Genomic DNA, 17773 nt, shown 5'->3' with positions numbered 1-17773 from the left:
TGACTACAAAAGAGAAAAACAGATTCCTAGGATAAACAACATGATGACTAATAATAATAATAATAATACATTTTATTTGAAAGGCGCCTTTCTGACACTCAAGGTCACCGTACACGTACAGGCATACATAAAAATTAATACATGATCGGAATCACTTCAAAAAAAGGAAAATACAGTTCAGCACAAGTCTGTCATATAGGCTACATAGAATGATAATAAGAACATTATAATTGTGTGCTTGGGACATGGCTTGTAATGGTGAGACTTTTGTTTTTGTAATCAGGCTGTCTTTATCTTTAAATTATATAAAAATGTGGATTTAGATGTATGGGTCAATATATCAGTTATCGGCTTTCAAATATAAAGAATAATCATTAACAGTATCGAACAAACTGTTCATATCACAAATATATCTCTCAATTAATACAATCTGCTGTGTCTATGATAGAAGATGCAATTTTATTGTTAGGTATTATTTTTGTATTCAAGATTTTTACATTATTCATATTTTAATCAAGAAAGGAGCGGCTACTGACTGACTGGTGTTTCCTCCGCAATCATTGTGCACGGATCGTCAGCTGATCAGCGCTCGGCCAATCACAGGACAGCTGGTGACGCAGACGAGGCTGTAAACATGTACAGTATAAACAGACATGACTGTCAGCTCCTGATCTCACACAGCCAGCATGGACAGAGTAAGTCATGTCACTGCATTATTGTTCACTGCGTGGGTTTGTTCTGTCTCACTGAACTCTTACTTTAATGTGTGTGTAACTATAGATGTGTCACTGTTGTTACATCATCGCTGTCGTGCTATTTTGCATAACGAGTCTGAAGTTTACAAAGAAACTATTTAAAAGATTAAAACTGCTATTTCAATGTGATGAAAACAAACATATAGCATATAATAACTTGTAATTGCAAATCGAAAAGATATATAATAACGTAATAATAATAAATGCTGAATTGTTTCTGCACCATTAACTCTCTAGTTTACAAGCTGTCAATCCTGTCAGAAATACTGTCATGTCGTAGTTTTGATGACTTTACTATTATTCTATTATTATGTCACAGTGCTTTTCACTGGTGGTGTATAAGTTCATTAAATGCTCTTATGGTGCACTTTATACATTAGTTGAACTTCAACAATGATGTGGCATTTTGTCTTCATCTCTCTAAAGGAGAACACTGGAGGGCTTTGGGACTCGGTGAAGAAAGCAGCTTTCGTCATCGGATCTGGGCTTTTCTTCCTGGTCGGGTTTAGAAACTCCGTGACATGGTGAACAATCTTCATTTTCACAGTCTTGCTTTACATTTCAAATCCTGCTAATCTGTACCTTGTGCTCGCTGTGTCCTTTATGGTTGAGCATTAATCATTAATGAGCTGTTTGTGTTTTGAAGGCACTTGCAGAGGTTCTGGGGAGCGTCTGGAGACTTCTGGCAGACGCAGTGGACCAAGCTTCACCAAGCCATGGGGGGAAATGAGGCCGCCTTGTTCTTTACCGGTCAGAGATTCAGCAAAACTTGTTTTTTAACCTTTATGCAGCTTCCCCTCTGGACACGGATCATGAAGTGTTCTCGCATCTGTTGTTCTAGACTGAACTGACTGCCTCAAAGTGCAAAACAGAAACAAATCGATCTCTGTTAGTGTCAGTCTCTCAAAACTTCACTTAAATGGCATAATTTTGGCAAAGGCCACTGTATTCTGCATCAGGCAATTTTATTTAATTAACTCTTCCCAACAATGCTAAGAGCTCAAAGTGGTTTCTGCCAAACATGAACAGTGGATGAATCCTGCATGTTGTGTGTGGTGTTGAACAGGGACCATGCTGGTGCCGACGCTCTCCTTCTGGCTGTTCAACGCCCTGCTGATGCTGGTCGACACCACGGGGAAGCCGAGCTTCATCACACGCTACAGGATTCAGCCTGACAAAAACAATCCGGTATCGTCCTGTTTAAGCTCTCAATCATCACTGCCTGTTTCTAACGGTGCGGGACTCATCCCATCACTCCATTTGTAAAAATCCTCCAATACAGTTGACCCGTGTCGAGTAATTATAAATGCCAGAAGTGACTGAGACGTACACTACCAGTCAAATGTTTTGGATCTGTAAGATTTTTAATGTTCTTCTGCTCACCAAGGCTGCATTTATTTGATAAAAATAATCATATTTCAAAATAAACAGTGTTTTCTATGTGAATATACAGTAAAGTGTAATTTATTCCTGTGATCAAAGCTGAATGTTCAGCATCATTACTCCAGTCTTCAGTGTCACATGATCCTCCAGAAATCACTCTAATATGAAGATTTGATGCTCAAGACACATTTATGATTATTATCAGTTATTTAAATTTTTATTTCAGGATTCTTTGATGAATAGAAAGTTCAAAAGAACAGCATTTATCTGAAATATAATCTTTTGTAACATTAAACACTACCGTTCAAAAGTTTGGGGGTCAGTAAGATTTTTTATTTAATTTTTTGGTGGAATAAATAAAAGAAATCAATACTTTTATTCATCAAGGATTAATTAAATTGATCAAAAGTGACAGTAAAGACATTTATAATGTTACAAAAGATTATATTTCAGATAAATGCTGTTCTTTTGAACTTTCTATTCATCAAAGAATCCTGAAAAAAAAAAGATAATAATAATGAATGTGTCTTGAGCATCAGATCATCATATTAGAGTGATTTGTGAAGGATCATGTGACACTGAAGACTGGAGTAATGATGCTGAACATTCAGCTTTGATCACAGGAATAAATTACACTTTACTGTATATTCACTTAGAAAACTGCTATTTTAAATAGTCATAATATTTAACAATATTACTGTTTTTATTTTTAATCAAATAAAGGCAGCCTTGGTGAGCAGAAAAAAAAAAAAATATTATTAAATCCAAAACATTTGACTGGTAGTGTACATGAAAAAAACATTCCTACATTATTAGACCATTTTATGCGAGGGCTGCTCTATATACATTTAAATCACTGTTGGCGTTAGTGATCATCAAATCACGGTACGGCTGTGATTTCCTGAAACGCATGCGCTGTGTGTTTCAGAGTGAAGCGGCTCATGTTTTCAGCCGCTCGATTCACTGTAAATCATCTACAAACTCTACTCAGAGTCTGACGTGCATTTGGAAACGCAACATACGCTACTAACTCGACCAGATTTGTAAAGACAAGCGTTTATAAACACGTTAAAGAAGAAGCTTTAAGGACTCTGAGGATTTCCCTCAAAATAAGAGCTTGATGGTTTAACGCTTGAGAAAGATATTAAGGCGTAAACATTAGTATTGTAATTTTACAATTGCACTATAAAATAAAATAAATTAATTAAATAGAGTTCATGATGTGACATCATGACGTAATGATTTAAATTAAATTTAGATTAATTTGGATAATGTTCATGCATATTACATGTATGCTTTAGGGATGCACCATATATTGGCCACCTTATCGGTATCAGCCGATATATGTTCATTTTTAATGTTATCGTCTCTGGCCGAAAATCTGGCCGATATATTAAGCTGATTTTAAGCTCATTTTGATATCAGTGCATCCCTACCTAGTATGTTACATTCTTTTGAGACTGTATGGATGATTGCTCGATTAATCTTCACAATAATTGGACAATGACTAATAATGGATAGTGGCAGCCCTAGTATAATGAAGAAAAGACCCAATCCCACTGATTAGCTCTTGCTGAGGATGGGAAATATATTTAATATTCACACAATTATTTAGCTGATAATGAAAGATTAAGCAACATTATTGAACATTGCACTGATTTGAATGCAATTACTATTTGACCAGTAAGTTTCTTAAAAACCTTGTCATTAGACAAATTACATGATCCTTCCTTATTTTGTGACTCACTAATAATGCAGACATGTTTCAATAGCGTCTCTGATTTAAACACGAAAAGCCATGTTTTCTAAGTTTCCAAGTCATTTCTGTGAATCAATTCAAAACTCTTAATTTTGTGACTCGTTTGCAGCACCGCTCAAAGATGTTTAGGGTGTATTAGTAAAATATCTGCAAATATCGCTATGTATTGATATATTAGAGTAAATATACTTCTTTGTTTCTTCTGTCTGTACTGTAGCTCATAGTCCAAATGCAGTTGAATGAAAATATTGGCCTGTAAAGTGATAACTTTCTGCACTGATAACAATTTTAGCACGCATTGCATGAATTTAGATTACACAGCACATATAATCTTAAAATATCAGTCGTAAACACTTACATGTTTCGATTATGTAGTGTATAATAATAATAATGTCTGGCTGTTAAAGCAAAGAGAGAAGCTCAATAATACCCTGTTTATGATAAAGTTCAGAGTTCACCGATGACAGTCTCAGTCATTATATGAAGCAACAGGTTTTTAAAAGTCTGATAATAATAATCTGTACAGTTGAACGTTTCCTTTTCTCTCAGTGTTGTCACATCAGATAATGCTTTACCCTTTAGTAACCTCCGCTTTAGAGATATAACTAACAACTACATGTCAACTAACTCATTAGAGTATTAGTAGACTGTTAAATTAGGGTTCGAGTTAGTAGAATAAGTTGACATGTATCACACATGTATCACACAAACTAGTCAAATATTACACATAAAAGGATTACAATGTAAAATGTTATTATTGTGTACATAAAGATATGGTGAATCCAGCTTGTCCCGTAGATGGTCTGCTTCAGCTTCAACCTCACACACACACACACACACACACACACACACACACACACACACACATACACACACACACACACACACACACACACTCACAGCTTTAACCTCGCGCATGAGCAAATCCGTTTACTCTCTGGAGGAGCGTTCAGTTTTTCCGCTTGTAATTTCCTCCATGTAAATAGCGAATCCGCCACTGCGCGAGCGCAACTGGCTTTTAAAGGGAAAGAGAGATGAGGCTCTGATTGGTTTATTGCACGTTACGCCCAAAACACACCCGTTACTCATTAAGAGAATAGAGACAAAACACACCCATTACTCATTATAAGAATTGGGACAACCTTTTTAGACCAGCGCCGGGAGCGCCGACCATTTTTCCCGTCGTTAAACTAGCACAAGTGGATTCGGACACGCCCAAAGTGCACTTGCGCCGTGCGCTTTAGACCATAAAATAGGGCCCTTATAGTCTGTAGAATGTCTGTTGCGGAGCATGAAAATAAAGTGTTAGCAACTCCAGTAAACTACATTTTAGAGGTATAATGAGTGTTTCCGACAGGTGGACGCGGGCCGGTTGCGTCATGCGGTGAAGACGGTGCTGTTTAACCAGGTGTGTCTGTCGGGGCCGGTGGTGGTTCTGACCTTCATGCTGATGCAGTGGCGCGGGGACCCGTGCGGCCCGGAGCTGCCCAGCTTCCACTGGGTCCTGCTGGAGCTGTCCGTCTGCGGCCTGATGGAGGAGGTGCTCTTCTACTACACACACAGGTCAGCGGTCCGACTCTTCACACACAGGTCAGCGGTCCGACACTACACACACAGGTCAGCGGTCCGACTCTTCACACACAGGTCAGCTGTCCGACACTACACACACAGGTCAGCGGTCCGACACTACACACACAGGTCAGCGGTCACATCATACAGCAGAATCACTGGCTATGTCTACATGCAATCAAATAATCCGTTAGTAATGGGATTGACGGCTCAAACGGACTGAAAAGCCTTCATGTAAAACACCTTAATCAAGCCGACTGAGCTCGATCCCAATGACATCTCGATCGGATTGAAAGGGGCGGTTTATTCCTTTTCTAATCCGATAGAGAGAACATGTGAACACTTCATCAGATTGAAAACCGAAACTTAAAGGACTGCGCATGTGCAATGACGTAGAAATAGCGAAATGATATAGAAATAGCGAAATGATGTAGAAATTTCGTAATGACTTAGAAATGGCGTAATGACTTAGAAATGGCGTAATGATGCAGAAATAGCGTAATGATGCAGAAATAGCGTAATGATGCAGAAATAGCGTAATGACGTAGAAATAGCGTAATGATGTAGAAATAGCGTAATGATGTAGAAATAGCGTAATGACGTAGAAATAGCGTAATGATGAAGAAATAGCGAAATGATGTAGAAATAGCGTAATGACGTAGAAATAGCGTAATGATGTAGAAATAGCGTAATGATGCAGAAATAGCGTAATGACGTAGAAATAGCGAAATGATGTAGAAATAGCGAAATGATGTAGAAATTTCGTAATGACTTAGAAATAGCGTAATGATGCAGAAATAGCGTAATGATGCAGAAATAGCGTAATGATGTAGAAATAGCGTAATGATGTAGAAATAGCGTAATGATGTAGAAATAGCGTAATGACGTAGAAATAGCGTAATGACGTAGAAATAGCGAAATGATGTAGAAATAGCGAAATGATGTAGAAATTTCGTAATGACTTAGAAATAGCGTAATGACTTAGAAATGGCGTAATGATGCAGAAATAGCGTAATGATGCAGAAATAGCGTAATGACGTAGAAATAGCGTAATGATGTAGAAATAGTGTAATGACGTAGAAATAGCGTAATGATGCAGAAATAGCGTAATGTTGTAGAAATAGCGTAATGACGTAGAAATAGCGTAATGATGCAGAAATAGCGTAATGATGCAGAAATAGCGTAATGACGTAGAAATAGCGTAATGATGCAGAAATAGCGTAATGATGCAGAAATAGCGTAATGACGTAGAAATAGCGTAATGACGTAGAAATAGCGTAATGACTTAGAAATAGCGTAATGATGTAGAAATAGCGTAATGTAGAAATAGCGTAATGACGTAGAAATAGCGTAATGATGTAGAAATAGCGTAATGTTGTAGAAATAGCGTAATGACGTAGAAATAGCGTAATGACGTAGAAATAGCGTAATGACGTAGAAATAGCGTAATGATGCAGAAATAGCGTAATGACGTAGAAATAGCGTAATGACGTAGAAATAGCGTAATGATGCAGAAATAGCGTAATGACGTAGAAATAGCGTAATGACTTAGAAATAGCGTAATGATGCAGAAATAGCGTAATGACGTAGAAATAGCGTAATGACGTAGAAATAGCGTAATGACTTAGAAATAGCGTAATGACGTAGAAATAGCGTAATGACGCAGAAATGGCGTAATGATGCAGAAATGGCGTAATGACGCAGAAATACCGTAATGACTTAGAAATATGATGTAGAAATGGCGTAATGATGTAGAAATGGCGTAATGACGTAGAAATATGATGTAGAAATAGCGTAATGATGTAGAAATAGCGTAATGACGTTGAAATAGCGTAATGACGTAGAAATGGCGAAATGATGCAGAAATGGCGAAATGATGCAGAAATAGCGTAATGACGTAGAAATAGCGTAATGATGCAGAAATAGCGTAATGATGTAGAAATAGTGTAATGACGTAGAAATAGCGTAATGACGTAGAAATTGTGTAATGACGTAGAAATACCGTAATGATGTAGAAATAGTGTAATGACGTAGAAATAGCGTAATGACGTAGAAATAGTGTAATGACGTAGAAATAGCGCAATGATGTAGAAATAGTGTAATGACGTAGAAATAGCGTAATGACGTAGAAATTGTGTAATGACGTAGAAATACCGTAATGACGTAGAAATAGCGTATGACGTAGAAATGGCGTAATGACGTAGAAATAGCGTAATGAAGTAGAAATAGTGTGACACAGGTAAACACACAACACAGCTGACACAGGCAAACACACAACACAGCTGACACAGGGAAACACACAACACAGCTGACACAGGGAAACACACAACACAGCTGACACAGGCAAACACACAACACAGCTGACACAGGCAAACACACAACACAGCTGACACAGGTAAACACACAACACAGCTGACACAGGGAAACACACAACACAGCTGACACAGGGAAACACACAACACAGCTGACACAGGCAAACACACAACACAGCTGACACAGCTAAACACAACACAGCTGACACAGGTAAACACACAACACAGCTGACACAGGTAAACACAACACAGCTGACACAGGTAAACACACAACACAGCTGACACAGGTAAACACACAACACAGCTGACACAGGGAAACACACAACACAGCTGACACAGGTAAACACACAACACAGCCGACACAGGGAAACACACAACACAGCTGACACAGGGAAACACACAACACAGCTGACACAGGTAAACACACAACACAGCTGACACAGGGAAACACACAACACAGCTGACACAGGGAAACACACAACACAGCTGACACAGGCAAACACACAACACAGCTGACACAGGTAAACACACAACACAGCTGACACAGGGAAACACACAACACAGCTGACACAGGTAAACACACAACACAGCTGACACAGGGAAACACACAACACAGCTGACACAGGTAAACACACAACACAGCCGACACAGGGAAACACACAACACAGCTGACACAGGGAAACACACAACACAGCTGACACAGGTAAACACACAACACAGCTGACACAGGGAAACACACAACACAGCTGACACAGGGAAACACACAACACAGCTGACACAGGCAAACACACAACACAGCTGACACAGGGAAACACACAACACAGCTGACACAGGGAAACACACAACACAGCTGACACAGGCAAACACACAACACAGCTGACACAGGTAAACACACAACACAGCTGACACAGGGAAACACACAACACAGCTGACACAGGTAAACACACAACACAGCCGACACAGGGAAACACACAACACAGCTGACACAGGGAAACACACAACACAGCTGACACAGGGAAACACACAACACAGCCGACACAGGGAAACACACAACACAGCTGACACAGGGAAACACACAACACAGCTGACACAGGGAAACACACAACACAGCTGACACAGGGAAACACACAACACAGCTGACACAGGCAAACACACAACACAGCTGACACAGGCAAACACACAACACAGCTGACACAGGTAAACACACAACACAGCTGACACAGGGAAACACACAACACAGCTGACACAGGGAAACACACAACACAGCTGACACAGGCAAACACACAACACAGCTGACACAGCTAAACACAACACAGCTGACACAGGTAAACACACAACACAGCTGACACAGGTAAACACAACACAGCTGACACAGGTAAACACACAACACAGCCGACACAGGTAAACACACAACACAGCTGACAGGGAAACACAACACAGCTGACACAGGTAAACACACAACACAGCCGACACAGGGAAATACACAACACAGCTGACACAGGGAAACACACAACACAGCTGACACAGGTAAACACACAACACAGCTGACAGGGAAACACACAACACAGCTGACACAGGTAAACACACGACACAGCTGACACAGGGAAACACAACACAGCTGACACAGGGAAACACACGACACAGCTGACACAGGTAAACACACAACACAGCCGACACAGGTAAACACACGACACAGCCGACACAGGGAAACACACAACACAGCCGACACAGGTAAACACACAACACAGCTGACACAGGGAAACACACAACACAGCTGACACAGGTAAACACACAACACAGCAGACACAGGCAAACACACAACACAGCCGACACAGGTAAACACACGACACAGCTGACACAGGGAAACACACAACACAGCTGACACAGGCAAACACACAACACAGCTGACACAGGGAAACACACAACACAGCTGACACAGGGAAACACACAACACAGCTGACACAGGCAAACACACAACACAGCCGACACAGGCAAACACACAACACAGCTGACACAGGTAAACACAACACAGCTGACACAGGGAAACACACAACACAGCTGACACAGGCAAACACACAACACAGCTGACACAGGCAAACACACAACACAGCTGACACAGGTAAACACAACACAGCTGACACAGGTAAACACACAACACAGCTGACACAGGCAAACACACAACACAGCTGACACAGGCAAACACACAACACAGCTGACACAGGTAAACACAACACAGCTGACACAGGGAAACACACAACACAGCTGACATAGGCAAACACACAACACAGCTGACACAGGTAAACACAACACAGCTGACACAGGCAAACACACAACACAGCTGACACAAGCAAAACACACAACACAGCTGACACAGGCAAACACACAACACAGCTGACACAGGTAAACACAACACAGCTGACACAGGCAAACACACAACACAGCTGACACAGGTAAACACAACACAGCTAACACAGGGAAACACACAACACAGCTGACACAGGTAAACACAACACAGCTGACACAGGGAAACACACAACACAGCTGACACAGGCAAACACACAACACAGCTGACACAGGTAAACACACAACACAGCTGACACAGGTAAACACAACACAGCTGACACAGGCAAACACAACACAGCTGACACAGGCAAACACACAACACAGCTGACACAGGCAAACACACAACACAGCTGACACAGGTAAACACAACACAGCTGACACAGGTAAACACACAACACAGCCGACACGGGTAAACACACAACACAGCCGACACAGGGAAACACACAACACAGCTGACACAGGGAAACACACAACACAGCTGACACAGGGAAACACACAACACAGCTGACACAGGGAAACACACAACACAGCTGACACAGGGAAACACACAACACAGCTGACACAGGTAAACACACAACACAGCTGACACAGGTAAACACACAACACAGCTGAGACAGGTAAACACACGTGCTAGAAGAGTTTTTGTTTAGTTGTTTTAAAAGACCATCAAGCGGTCTCTGGTCGTAATCAGTCCTTCACTGACCAATCAGCGTTCATTAGCAGAATGCTAGCGTGTTATGGGCAACAACAACTCAACCTGTAAGAAACCGAAAGGACATAAGTACTCGTTCATTCAACTTTCGACCTATAACCCATGTTGAACTTGCAAAACCTACAATCAAATCTGAGATTTCTCAACGGCAATCGGGTGAAAGAGACACATTTAGCCGTCTAGCTCCATAGACTCCCATTCATTCTGCACTCCTGGCGATCGCCCCCAGTGGAACTCTGGTGGAACTACAACCAACATTTGGTACAATAGGACTTAATAGGGAGTGGCCAGGCTCTCCGTAGACGGGATCTGCTGCAGTCGTTAGGGAAGAGTTAAGAGTGACAAAAACCAACAATTTCACTTTTTGTGAATGTAGTTAAAATCCAGAAGCTTATAATCCATCTGGACGTTCTCATTGGCTCATTCACTGCTGCAAATGGTGTGCGTCTTACATCATCAACCCGTCAATCAACGATTCAGTTCAATTCCGTGAACCGGCTCGACCGGTTACTGGCTTAAAACACAGATTTGTTCAAGAATCGAACATCAGTAGTTGTGGGGAATTTGATCTGACAAAATCCCTGTCGTGCATTTGCACAGAAACACACACACACACACACACACACACACACACACACACACACACACACACAGGCTGAAAGCTACAAACGTCTAATTTTGACTTCAAGGCAAATTTTCTTGATATCAAGAATTAGACTTCTTTTAGTAACAATGGCAATTTCTGATATCAGGAATTTAATTTAAACTATAAATGATGTCTGTAATTGTATTTTCACCATCAGCTGTCATTCAAATTCAATTGTTGATATCAAGAATTGATTTCTTACTAGTAGAAATCATTTTTGATATCAATAATTTCTTTGTTACTAGTAAAAATATGTATTTCTGATATCATTAACTCAATTGTCACTAGTTGAAATATTAATTCTTGATATCTGTGAATGTATTTCAGCATGTTACATTTGTAATTATTACATTAGTAATTTCAGATTTCTTACTAGAAACAATCACATTCATGAATATAACAGAAATGAACATGTCCCTTGTAGCAATTCATTTGTTGATATCAAGAATTCATATCCCGGGAATGAATAACAGTCTAAACGGCTTGCCATAATTCCATCACACGCAGAATCTGATGGATCAGACTGAATATTCCTCACGTTCATGAACGCTCATCTTCTCCTTTCTCAGGCTGGTCCACCATCCGTCGCTCTACAAGAGCATCCACAAGATTCACCACGAGTGGACGGCTCCGGTGGGAGTGGTGGCGCTCTACGCTCATCCGGTGGAGCACGTGGTAAGATCCGGCTCAGGTGTGATCATGTGATCCGTACAGTGTGTGTGTGTTGTAAGCCCTCGATGTGTGTGTGCAGTTGTCCAACATGCTGCCGGCTCTGGCGGGTCCGGTTCTGCTCGGCTCGCACGTCTCCACCACCAGCCTCTGGTTCACCATCGCTCTGCTGGTGACCACCGTCTCCCACTGCGGGTACCACTTACCCCTGCTGCCCTCGCCAGAGTTTCACGACTACCACCATCTCAAGTAAGGCCAGCGCTCAGTGTGTCCACGAAGGGCTGAGGTCAACACCAATCTGTTTAGTTTGAAATGACGTCACACCAGTTCGTTCTTCGATTTAAAGTAAATCAGAGCCTTAAATAATAGGCTTATCTTAAAGGAGTAGTTCACTTCAAAATTAAAATGTCCTGATAATCTACTCTCCCCCTCGTCATCCAAGATGTTCATGTCTTTCTTTCTTCAGTGGAAAAGAAATGAAGGTTTTTGAGGAAAACACTCCAGGATGTTCCTCCATATAGTGTCTTCAATGGGGTCCAACGGGTCGAAGGTCCAGATGTGAGTTTCAGTGCAGCTTCAAAGTCTCGACACGATCCAGCCGAGGAATAAGAGTCTCATCTAGACAAACCAGCCGACATTTTATAACAAAATAAACATTTATATACTTTTAACCACAAATGCTGGTCTTGCACTAGCTGTGATGCGACACACATTACGCAATCAGGTTGAAATGTCACGCGTGTTCCAGTCTATAAATGCAGAGTAATAAACAAAATAAATGTTTATTTTGTTATAAATGTCCGCTGGTTTGTCTAGATAAGACTCTTATTCCTCGGCTGGATGGTGTCGAGACTTTGAAGCTGCACTAAAACTCACATCTGGACCTTCGACCCGTTGGACCCCATTGAAGACACTATATGGAGGAACATCCTGGAGTGTTTTCCTCAAAAACCTTTAATTTCTCTTCCACTGAAGAAAGACAAACATCTTGGATGAGGAGAGTAAATTATCTGGAAATGTTAATTCTGAAGTGAACGACTCCTTTAAATAAATAACAGAGTGTGTGTGTGAATGTTAGTCACTTTTACAGTGGTTCCAAATGTTGACTTATATGCTTTTTTATGTTGTTTAGTCTTTGTGGTTCCATTAGAAGTAAATGAGGAATGTTTTGTTATATTCACAAGTTATATCCCAGAAGTGAAAGTTTTTCCTGAAAGTTGAAAGTAAATCCTGTATATTTGTTCACAGAAACTACCTAATAACCTAACTAAGGGTTATAAGTAGTGATGCACCAATTATTTTTTTTAAAGCAAATTGGTGGATTCCAATAGTCCGATTGAAAATGTATTTATTTAATTTATTTGTTTATCTTTGTGCAAGCAATTTTATTTGTTGCTTAAACCACTTTATTTGTTAGTAGGAACCACTGCATTTTAATCATGATCCAAACAGAGATGCTGCACACATGTAACATGAGCAGTTGTTTTTTATTTAAATGAGATTTTATAATTTCATGATTTTAAGCAAAAACCGAGTGGTCTGAGTGTATAGTTGTGAAAAGACGCTACATAAGACACACCTACACAAAACAAAAACAGCAGATGGACTGAATGAAAATGCAGATCCACTCTCTGCCAGTAGGTGGCGCTTATGGAGGAGCAGCAGTTTCTGTGGTGACCGCTATACTGCAGTTTACAGACTTCGGAACATTTCCACACAAATTACATTTTAGGAAAATGATTGCAATGCAGTTTTTCCACAATTCCAGAATAGAGATCAGCAGAAATAAAACCGGTTGGGATTTATGGCCGGTCGAGCGGTGCATCTGTAGTTATAAGCGTACTGGTAGTGTGCAGTAAGACATGTTTATGACTGTGAGGTAGAGTTGATCTGTGCTGTTGTCCAATCAATGAGCCTTTCAACTGTGCTCTACTTTCAACTCACGCAGTCAACTTTGTTCTCATGAGATAACCGGCAAACTCTGGGAGCTGTTCAGCCAGCTGATAGCTGTCCATGTGAGGATACACACATGCAAACTGGTGATGCATCATGTAACAGAGTCAAAACTTTCAATGTATTGGCAATTCTTCTTTATGAAAATGATTTGCAAATTCTGTCCCCCGTACCCATTTGCAGTTGTTTTGTGCAACTAGCTTATTAGTAAATGATCGCCTCTTCATTTTTCATTTGCAAAAAATCTATCAGCTTTTTGTGCTTTCTTTGACATCAGTTAGGATGAGTGAGCCTAAACTGAAATGTGCACCATTTTGTAGTCCATTGTCCACACTGCATGGCTTCATAATAACAAGCTACTTATTCCCTAATTGTTGCAGACTTGCTCTAATGGGTTTCCAGCACTGGCTTCAGGTATCGCAAAGAGGCTAAATATAGATTGTGATTATGTATATGTCATTTCCTTTGGTGTTCCGCAATGTTTTCTATTGGTGTAAGCAGGCCTCCCCTTACTTGGAGAATGGATAGAAATTGTTAAAGAAATATACAATATGGAAGAATTGACTTTTATTTTGAGACTTAAAAAGGACATATTTCTAAAATACTGGAAGAAATGGATTGAGTACTGTAATGTTAACAATCAATGACTGTATATGTGGATCTATACTTTCCCCAAAACAGAACCCCCTGCTCTATTGTTTGCTTCTTTCTTTTCCCCCCTCTTTTTTTCTGTTTTTCTTAATGCTGTTTGCTTAAAAATCATCAATACAAATACGGTAAAAAAAAAAAAAAAAAAAGCAATGTTTTCTTGGAGGAAAATCAAAGGCAATACATTAAACATGACGTGTGTCATGATGGCATCATCAGTTTGGATAGACCTACTACACAGTCAAACCCTGCTCTTTAGCACAAGTTCTCGCCTGACCTCTGACCCTCTCCGCCCGCAGGTTTAATCAGTGCTATGGGGTGCTGGGTGTGCTGGACAGGCTTCACGGGACAGACGACAAGTTCCGTAACTCAAAGGCATACGATCGGCACACCGTCCTGCTGGGTCTGACCCCGCTGAGCCAGAGCATCCCCGAACACGGCAAGAAAGAGCAAGACTAACCAGAACCCACGTGTGCGCTAGACGTGTTCCTGTATTCTCTGCAAGGCTACATTACTGATTAAGTAAAGATAACTCTTACATAAGCAGTGTAATCGATCTGGAGTATGGACACTCACTCCTGGGTTCAATATCACTGGATTAAGGTTCATTCAACCTAAAGCGTTGTACTAACACATGCAGGACTAGGCTAATTTACTGTATCGCACTTTACTTTATCTGAAGCTGCTCTAGTCGTTGTTTGGGATCAGGGTTCAAATGCTGTCAAATGAACTTGTGTCGTACAGAGACGATCAATTCCTCTATACAGTCCTTTTTATTGTTCTTAATCTGTGTCTGAGTTCTCATATCGTGTCAGAATACCTCCAACATTTATACAGTTGATAAATGATTTTAATACTGATCAATGCTATATTTTAATACTGAAAATCTGGTGCTGGTTTCTTGGAACTGAACATGTCCATGACTGTACTGTAGTTCACCTATTCATCTACTCTTTATGAGATCAGTTTCTGGATTTTTCACTCATTAAAACTAATCTGCTGCACTGGGTGTGTTTGCATCATTAATATTTCTGATGCGCAGAGTAAAATAATGACACTTGCTGTTCAATTTGTCCTCTGGAACCAGAGTATGCATGAAGAAATCCATTGTCATACGGGCCTGGACCCTCCATAAGGCCCAAAATATGTAATAAGTCACCTGGGGACTCATTTATAAAATGTTGCGTGGAAACCCTCCAGCGTTTGATCTATTACGATCATTTCTCAAAAGAGCGTTTGTGTGATTCAGAGAACAAATGTTCGCAAAAAAAAAAACTGTAAATCTCTCTTCCAGATGTGAAATCTATAAATCACAAATGATCCTGAAATTGTGCTCATCTGATTGGTTTCAGATCTCCGCTTTATTAACACCGCTGTATTCATGTCATTAACATATAAAAGAGCTCAAGTCAATGTCCAAATGCGTTACTTGAGAACGGCGAGCAGCAAGAATAGGAATCTCTGAATATCTGCAGTTCTCCGATCCGATCCACATTTGGTACACGTTCAATCCACATGTACCAGATGTGGGCTGGATCTGGGCTGACACTATGTTGCTGTCTGGGACCAGCCTGCGCCATCTAGTGTTTCATGACAGAACTTAGTATTTAATAAAGTAGGCATTTTTGGTCTTATTTCCAATATAAATCATTTACACTCATTTAGGTTTATTTTTGGCATTTTCTTGTTTGTGGTTTTCCCTAGACAGATCTGGCAACACAGTCTCTTTAAACACTATATGGCCCTCGAGATCCTCACTTATCAAACACGCCTCAACAAGCTAATCAACGTCTTCAGGATTACTAGAAAGGCGAGTCTGATCAAGGTTAGAGCTAAACTCTGCAGGACAGTGCACCTCGAGAGCCAGAGCTGAGAACCCCTGGTCTAGACCAGTCTGAGTTCCTGGAGACCCACTGTCCTGCAGAGCTCAGCTCAACCCTGAACACACCTGAACCAGCTAATCAAGGTCTTCAGGGTCGCTTGATAAATCACCGGAGAGGTGAGCTGAAGCGGGTTGGAAATGGGTCGGCTGTGCACCCTACACTATAACCATGACCTGAAACTTGGCATGGATATAGAGGTCTGAAAAGTCATCTGATCAAATGTGAAGTCATGATTTGACATATCAGGAGAATTCAATAGGAGCTTTGGGATTGAGTCACATGTGGCCAGAACATCAAGATTCCAAACGGGTTCATGAAATCCTGGGACGAATGGCTCGAAGACAAACTAAACAGTATGTCATTTATTTCCTATAATAAAGCATGAAAATACCATAACGTGTTAAATCCAGCGTATTGCAGCCATGGTAGCCAGCAAACAGATTCTTCCAGACCCAAAAAGCCTTGGCATCCATCTAAGAAGCTCTAAGACTAGAGGCATATTAAAATGTGGATGAATATTGGAGATGTTTTTGAGAAATGGAGACATCGAGAAAGCACTTGATCCCACTCATGAAATGACAGCACGATTCAAAACATACATCAACAATAAAGTGCAAAACATGCAACTTGTTACATCTGAGATGGTTGAACAGTCCATAACTCTCTGAATTAAATTGGCCCTGCTTTCCTGAGGAACAAATGAAGATACCTTGTCATGACTTCAGTCGTGTCAACAAATTCACTGAACTCTTCTCTTGAAAGGGCTTCTGGATGGATCATGAGTTCGAAAAGATGCTTCGCTCATTGATCCCCAAGACAAAAGTACGCTAATTCAATTCTTCATTTAGAAAAACCTGACACACATTATTTATGACGATCTGCTCTCTGCTGAAAAATCCAGCATGAATTCCATGTTAGTATGGTTAGTTCTGGTATAGTGTTGGCGTAGCTGGCGGACCAGCATAATCACGGTGTTCTCCAGCAGAACTGAGCTGATCCACCAGCTCCTGCTTCCCGTTCTGAAGACCAGCCAACCAGGAGCCAGCTCCCAGCATGCAAACCATTCCTCATGTTGGTGACCAGCAATGCTGGATGTTTCAGTAGGGATGACAGAATAATAACTGAAGTCAAACCTCATCTT

At 40.6% G+C, this 17773-nt stretch overlaps 1 protein-coding gene across 2 annotated transcripts; it reads left to right on the top strand.

Annotated features, from left to right (window-relative positions):
• The first annotated feature begins 599 nt into the window (after positions 1 to 599).
• On the top strand, positions 600 to 15789 carry faxdc2 (fatty acid hydroxylase domain containing 2). 2 transcript variants are annotated; one of them, XM_079846768.1, is made up of 8 exons: positions 600 to 695; positions 1182 to 1279; positions 1402 to 1505; positions 1822 to 1943; positions 5255 to 5460; positions 12049 to 12154; positions 12231 to 12397; positions 14097 to 14316. In XM_079846768.1, the coding sequence occupies exons 1-8, from the start codon at positions 687 to 689 to the stop codon at positions 14299 to 14301; spliced, it is 1017 nt and encodes a 338-aa protein (XP_079702894.1). In that variant the 5' UTR covers positions 600 to 686; the 3' UTR covers positions 14302 to 14316. The 2 variants fall into 2 exon arrangements, with proteins under 2 accessions (XP_079702894.1, XP_079702895.1); XM_079846769.1 differs by lacking the exon at positions 14097 to 14316 and adding an exon at positions 15049 to 15789 and having other exon boundaries at positions 602 to 695.
• Positions 15790 to 17773: the final 1984 nt, after the last annotated feature.

This window comes from Squalius cephalus (assembly GCF_949319135.1).
Source record: "Squalius cephalus genome assembly, chromosome: 17".
Taxonomy (NCBI): domain Eukaryota; kingdom Metazoa; phylum Chordata; class Actinopteri; order Cypriniformes; family Leuciscidae; genus Squalius; species Squalius cephalus.
The sequence above is the reverse complement of the archived record's forward strand: the minus strand, read 5'-3'. Positions and strand labels throughout refer to the sequence as shown.